Source organism: Halichondria panicea, chromosome 1 (assembly GCF_963675165.1).
Source record: "Halichondria panicea chromosome 1, odHalPani1.1, whole genome shotgun sequence".
Classification (NCBI taxonomy): Eukaryota; Metazoa; Porifera; class Demospongiae; order Suberitida; family Halichondriidae; genus Halichondria; species Halichondria panicea.
Genome location: NC_087377.1, coordinates 12312611 through 12319811, shown reverse-complemented (window position 1 = coordinate 12319811; position 7201 = coordinate 12312611). Strand labels below are relative to the sequence as shown.

At 40.4% G+C, this 7201-nt stretch overlaps 1 protein-coding gene across 1 annotated transcript; it reads right to left on the bottom strand.

The window, feature by feature from the left end:
• Positions 1 to 4477: 4477 nt before the first annotated feature.
• LOC135348479 (CUB and sushi domain-containing protein 3-like) lies at positions 4478 to 6853 on the bottom strand. Its single transcript, XM_064546704.1, has 7 exons — positions 6737 to 6853; positions 6031 to 6372; positions 5695 to 5979; positions 5461 to 5637; positions 5206 to 5412; positions 4937 to 5143; positions 4478 to 4866 (listed from the first exon to the last, which is right to left on the bottom strand). The coding sequence occupies exons 1-7, from the start codon at positions 6801 to 6803 to the stop codon at positions 4598 to 4600; spliced, it is 1554 nt and encodes a 517-aa protein (XP_064402774.1). The 5' UTR covers positions 6804 to 6853; the 3' UTR covers positions 4478 to 4597.
• Positions 6854 to 7201: the final 348 nt, after the last annotated feature.

The window sequence follows — 7201 nt, the reverse complement described above, 5'->3', positions numbered from 1 at the left end:
TGAACCACAACCTATTGGGTTCAATAATAATTATACACATGCAGTCATGCATGCATGCACTATAATTATCTCTTTTCTTGCATTCAGCAGTACAAGTGTCTTCTTTGTGGTGGTATATAGATTGCCGCCTTACTTCTTCAATCCTTTCCATACACTCCTCTCTCTCACTGTCTTTATGGAAACGATAGTCGATCTTATTGACTCGTCTCAACTCATTCTCCACTTCTCCATTATAGAAGGCTTCCCCAACAATATAGGGACTAAGCTCTGTACTTGAACACCATTATTTATCTAGACATAAATTATTTGCTTCTCTATTTATATACCTTCATCTGGTAGTATCTCTAAAGCAGTATTGTAACTTTCAGCAAACCCTTGAAAGGAAACCCAAGAGTGATTACTACAGGACAAATAATTATGTTGAGATGGACATTATTTATTCATGAAACAGTTTTGCTATAATTATAAGTACTAAACATTGTTCACTTACGCAAGGCTACACTGCCACTCCAACAAATCCCTTGAAAAATAAACGGTGTCAGACACTTCAACATATGTTTGAGTTTGGGTACATACGGAATCCATTCTCAGACTTGTTTCCAAAGTGAGCATAGTTATAAGTTATGTTGCAAACTTTACATGCACCTTAGCGTACACTTTCTTCCTTTAACAAAACCATTGAGAGAGTAACACTTTATCTGAAAATATTGTTTAGGATAAAAATAATAGTTTAGCCAATAAAAAACTCACATGGCAAGAATGATTAGACACCAATGGTCGGTCACAGTCAAAACAGGTGTTTGTGGGTGGAGTCAACAATGGAAGGTATAGTTATTCGGAGTAGATCGTACAAGGTGTGTGCAGTGATTATCGACAAATTCAGCCACCATTTCTATACTTTCCTGTTGGACACCAGGTAGAGAGAGGTCACAGTTACACAAGATATTTTTTTTTTCGGAATCAGTAACATTGCCAGAGATCGAATGCAGTAAAAGGCACACCTCATTCACAAGTACAAACCCAAACCTAGCTACCAACCAAGATTCTTTCACTTCTCTGCTCAACTTATCGAGTGTGCTCCATGTGTTGAGGTCGATCGAAGCCAGTGATTCGTAAGAAGAGAGAAGGGAAGAGGTCTGTAATTTTCGACGTTTGTGCTGTTGATATATTTCACCTATATAGATGGAAGTAGGGACATTGTTGCAGATCTATATAGGTTTAGAAGACAAACTATCTATGTAATGTTAGAGCATGTTCTTATAGCCATAAATAGTGCAATTTGATTGGTTACAGGAAGTGTTCTATCCAACTTAGAAAATTGTGTACAAGACAATCATGTACTTCACTAGAAAACACTTACTGTAACAATCATGTAGCAAAGATTAGATAACAATTCATGGCTAGGAGCAAATCCATCTAGACACTATGATATAAAATTCTTAGACACTGTTTAGTTTCTACATGACTTAGAAGCCCTCAAGCCCTAGGGCTAATAAAACTCTCACTAAGATGTGGATACTACAAGCAGCCTTTGGACTTCTAAAGCATGAAAGTTAGTAATCAATTAATGTGTAAAAGAATGCATAGGTGCCAACTTCCCGATTTAGGAAAAAAACATGGGCCCGTTACAGCCCTGCTGCCATTGAAGGAGGCACATTTTGGGGATTCATAATAATTTAAGCCCATACAGACTCTGAGACAACAATTAATAGCGTGAATTTGATTTTCAGTGCAAAAACAACAAGGAATACAAGTTTTCCTACATGGAAGCATAGATATAAGAGGAGAGGGATGGGAAACGGAACACGTGCGCACAATCACTTCTGTGTAATGCCAAAGGTTGATCCGCGTTTCGGCTCAAGACACCCCGCCAACCCAGCGGGAAATGTTATTACTATCATTCACAGCTCCCCACTGGGACTCTTAGTACTGTGCTGAGCATCCACACCTACTGTGCATCATATAGAAGCGTTGTGTATCTCACCAAGAGCTTGAAAACTTTCAAAGGCAGTTTTTTGAGTGTTGTATTATCGTTTCGGCTCTATCTAGTGGCTTTGTGTACCTCTACAAGGAGAGGCTGTGACTACAGCCCAAAATATTAATGATTCCCTCTTTCTTAAGTAGCTGGGCATTGTATGCAAGTAAAATCAAAGCCACTTGGCTTTAGGTTGGTAAGTAATGTTCATTTTTGTCTTAGTAAGATGGTTTTTAAAAGCAGACTTTTTGTGTACCCATTTAGAAAGTTACATCAATGATTGAATGTAGGTAAATGTCTCTTTGTATTCATTGATAGTTGGTTCATCGTATCGGCACAGTAATTTACGACAGAACTTTGCTACATTTCCATAATTCTCTATCATGTCTGTGACTGTACTGGAATACTCAACGGTACAGACAGAGCTCCTCTCAAGAATTTGCCTGTCCAAGCTGCTTTTTACTGCTTGGAGGGTCTCACTAACTATTTCTGCTACCTTGTTGTGACTGTTCCACTAGCCATTGCTAATACATGGAGCTCAGTAGCTAGTTTATAGCCTAGTACTAGCTAAAAGCATGGGTTGGAGGAAATAAAGAAGAAAACATTGACCGAAACGCGGATCGTCAATGCTATTTACGTAGTGTTTCCCATCCCTCTCCTTCTTATATCTATGATGGAAGATGTGAGTATTGTGGTGTCCCAGATAGACCAGCATGCAGTAGCGCTAGCATCACTGCACAGCTCTGGATGTGGCTGCACTTAGTTATAGTGCGTCTAGTCTAAGTGAGCCCCGCCCACTTATTGGACTGTCATTCATAATCTAGTTTTCTAGAAGTTTTCTTGTTCAAAGCTGATTTTGTCAGGATTTACTATTATTTAGCAGTAGTTTGAAGCCTTTAAGGCTTGCTAAGCTTTATTGGAGCTTAATAACCCCGCTCAAGAGCAGCAACCTTGAAAATCAGGGATGTATGAGGTGAATAGCAGTTTCTTTTCGGGACAGGGGTGATAGAACTAAATCTGAGACAGTCTAGGGTAGTTTGGAGATAGTTGGCAGAGACTGGTACATACACAGCTTGATTGTAGATAGATGTAATACTTTTTTAAATTGTGATCATTTTCCTGTTCACAAAATTGATATGCTGATTTTTTTGTCCACAAATGATACAGCAAATGTGACACCCTGCACTTGGTATTTCTTAATTCGGTGTCTCAGGCGTGGCTACTGCAATGATGTTGTGTCCACCGGAAAACTTTAATTTGACGGTTTTTAAATTTGATTTGGCGATCTTCGGTAAATCTTGATCACCGCAATATTTAACATGGCAAAAAAGTGCATAAGCAAATGTGACATACACTAGATCTAGATTAGATATATACCTCTCCAGTCATGGCACGTACCAGAACAGTGGGTTTATTGTCAGTATAAATTAATAATTATGGGTAGCTCTGGTCCTGCGTCAGTCATGATCGTTAAGGAAACATTTGCTAAATTGCTTACTTTATAGGCTGAGAAGAAAAGTAACCTGTTGGTGTTGGTTTAGCCAGCTGCTGTAACCATAAAAAGGATACATTCTTTTGAAAGCAAACTGTTGACTATAGAGATGAATGCAAACAAACAGTTCAGTGCAATCAAGTAGCTAGCTAATGCTTTATAGCTACTCTCTACCCGATATTTGATTCTCATAAACTTGATTCGACTGCAACTCGATCATCATTGTGGCCTCTATAGGACAAGATAGTCATTAGACACAATCTCAATCACTTTCGACAGATCATTGTCTCACTTGTCATAATGACAAATGAAAGGTATCGTGAAACATAAACTCTTTTCTTGGTGAAACTATGAGCTCTACAACAATCAGTACCACCATGCACACACAGACCGCCAACAACACCTCCAACAGCCAACTATATAGCTATACTGTACGTCCAAAGGCAGCATCCCTGCCACCTAGAGCTGAATAGATGATCATGTAAGCAGTGAATCAAAAGTCCCAGTGTTAAGGGACCACCTGCTACAGTAACTGCCGAGGTTCTTCATTTCTGTCTCCATGGCAAGTGAATGAAGGTGAGCATGGATCCTGGAATCGTGACAGGAGGTATGTTGGTGATGGTTAAAAACATGATATGGTGTGGGATACACAGCAGCAGAGCCCTCTGAGGAATATATAATTATACACTGCATGGCTTACTCAGATCCAAAATTTTACTTTCATTTAACATAATATTTATAGCGCTGATTGTGCACATGCATGCGTAATAAAATCACGTAGCCGGAATTTCCGGATCTCGAGTCCCAAAAACAAATACTATTGTGTGCCGGTGGAGGTTTCACTGTACATAGATCTACATACAGTCACTTATTATCCTAACTTCATGATAATAATTATTATGCTGTTTCAGTACCAATATTTATGTATGTGCTGTGATTCATTTCCTTTAGGGCAAGTTTGACTTCTCTTAATTGTTGCTTATTTTATTGATAATACTGATACAAAACATGTGATGGTTTTATAATGAACAGATGCATAACACGTAACTCAACTATACCTTAAAGCTAGCTATAATTATACATGTATTCTGAACGACAATGTACGTTGGGTGGAAAACAAAATGCACGGTTCACAGACCTACTGGTCCATACGCCTGGTTAGTGTTCAGTTCCATCTCCTCTTTAGGTGACACCTCCTCATAAACAGGACCAGCTGGCTGTGCTGTGGGTCCTACGTTAGCTTGTCCTTTAGCTGCTAGAGAGTACACCGCCTTCTTACGAGAGCAAAGGTGCATCACTATGAGTCCAGTGAGGAATCCAAGAATGGCAGCCACAAAGAAAGTAATAATTACGCTGATAGCAGCAACTGCACCAATGGATAGGGAGGTGGCAGTAGGACCTGTAAAATCGAGGTATTATGAGATTACGAACCATAACTCACATTCAAGTACACACATGATGGCCTTCACCTTCAGTTGGTGACACACACATGATTGCCTCAGGCTCAGTGCTCCAGACTCCAGCATTAGTGCAAGTGATGGTGTTGGGTCCAGCCAGTGAGAGTCCATTGTCACACTGGTAAGTCAGCATTGTTCCCGCGAACACTGTCTCATTCAACAGCTCATAGTCCACTATAATAATACCCTTGGATGGTTCCTTGGGTAGAGAGCAGTTGACTGTGGTGAATGCAACATAATTATAGTTATGATGCACACTATATAGTTAACGGCATGCTCACCAGGTATGTCTCTGCAAATTATATTAGTGTCTGGTCTCCAAATTCCCACTCCTCCTACACTGTCACATGTACTGGACATATCACCAGCTGGGAAAAGTCCCTTGTCACAACGAAAGTTTATCACTGAGTCCATCAAAAAGGGTGATGTCTGGCCCTGAACGTCCACACTGCCTCTGGAAGGTGTGACAGGAGGCCCACAGGTGACCTCTAAGGAAGGGGGCAAATAGTAACAGTCATGAAAGTGATCTATCTAACCTGAGGGACAGTTATATGTGGTGGAGTCAGGTGACCATCGTCCATCACTCTCACAGGTTGCTAGTACCATCTGTCCATTGCAAGTGAAGCTTAGTGTTGATCCTACTAGTGCAGGCAGTGGTGGAGCACCATTGATGGTCACTCTGTTTGCAGGTGTTGGGTTAGAGGGGCAGGTAACTGCAGCATGCAGAAAATAAATAACACAAGGTTAGCTAGTGTATAGCAACTAATTACCAATAGAAGGAATCATCGTCATCATAATATCACTACTAAATCCAGCACAGTTTACAGCTCTGATGGCCACAGTGTAGAGAATATTGTAAGAAGTAATGATCTGTGCTGAGGTGGTCTCCACAGTGACTGTTGACCCGGAGAGAGGTGTTGGGGAGATTATGAGGACATAGCTGAGTGACACACCACCAGTAGAAGAGGGAGATTCCCAGTCCAGAGTGATAATAGTGGAACTGACTACATTATGTTGTGAAGCCAATATTGGAGTTGATGGAGACGATGGAGAGTCTGTTTGAGATGCAATAATATACATGCAGTGTTTTGTTTTGGCTCACTGACTGGCCACTGTAATTGATCGTGACTCCATTGTTCCACCGCTGGAACAGGTGACAACACTACCATTCAGCAAGGACACCTCAGTGATGGTGGTGAGAGTGGAGGTAAGAGTACCATTACTTGTATTCGTTACAGCAGCTTGAAACATGAATCCTTCAACTCCAGCAGGCAGGAGATTAACAGTAATAGTAGAAAATAAAAGTTGTGTCACCTGCCCAGATATGACATAGCCAGGTGGAGGATCAGCTATCCATCGTAAAACAGTTCCACTCACAGAGCAGGTGAATACAACAGGGTCATTTGGACATGCCGCACCATCACCAGTGCTGGATGTCAACTGAATGGCTGCAAAAATAGACGATAACAGCATGTGTGATAAAAAGCTTGCCCTCTTTGTTCAATTAGTTTAATAGCTAAACACACCATATCTGCATAGATCTATAGCACATGCATACATTACTCAGTAGATTCTGAACTTAGTAGAAATCAATAGACTGAGACTGAAAATTAAATAGATACCTTGAAAACAAAATAGTTTACTGTTAGATTGCCAGCTTATATCCACACAAGAATGATTGGTATAAGAATCATATTTCTTAAATATATTTTGTGGTTGATTAGTGCTGACTGCATGCTGAGCCTAAACCTATACATAACTGAGAGTCTAGGCCTCAGCTCTATAGCCTCATACACAACCACATGAACTTACTTGCAACACCTAGAGCTGATGTTGTGTAGAGACAAAGCAGGAGACATCTTTGGACAAGAAATTCCATCACCGTCGGAGTTAGCTCAAGGTCGGTGTAGCTGCCACGCTAGCCTCGAGACCAGGCCGATTAAAATACAGTACCGTATATCTTCTAATTTATCGGACAGCAAAAAATAATTATTTTGGAAATTGTCCAGGTATAATTGGAACAGATTTTTTATAGAGCATGCAAGTGTCCGGAATAATTAGAACGAGCAAGCAGCTGCATGCGAGCTTTAATAGAACAAGGTACACTGAATAGTTGCACTAACTATCTAAAACTAGGTACCGCACTTATTCGATTTAAAGTGACCCTCCAAATATGCGACACCCTCGATCTTTCCCAATATTCTGACCTCTAAAAATAGCGACTGCAGCGTTCACAATTATTTTTTATGTCGGGTCCTAAATAGAGGTCAAACCACA

Coding starts and splice junctions, on each gene's coding strand:
- LOC135348479 (XM_064546704.1), bottom strand. CDS start 6,803: ATGGAATTTCTTGTCCAAAGATGTCTCCTGCTTTGTCTCTACACAACA. Junction 5,980..6,030: donor ACGATCAATTACAGTGGCCA/GTCAGTGAGCCA, acceptor CATCTCAAACAG/ACTCTCCATCGTCTCCATCA. Junction 5,638..5,694: donor GACGATGATTCCTTCTATTG/GTAATTAGTTGC, acceptor TGCATGCTGCAG/TTACCTGCCCCTCTAACCCA.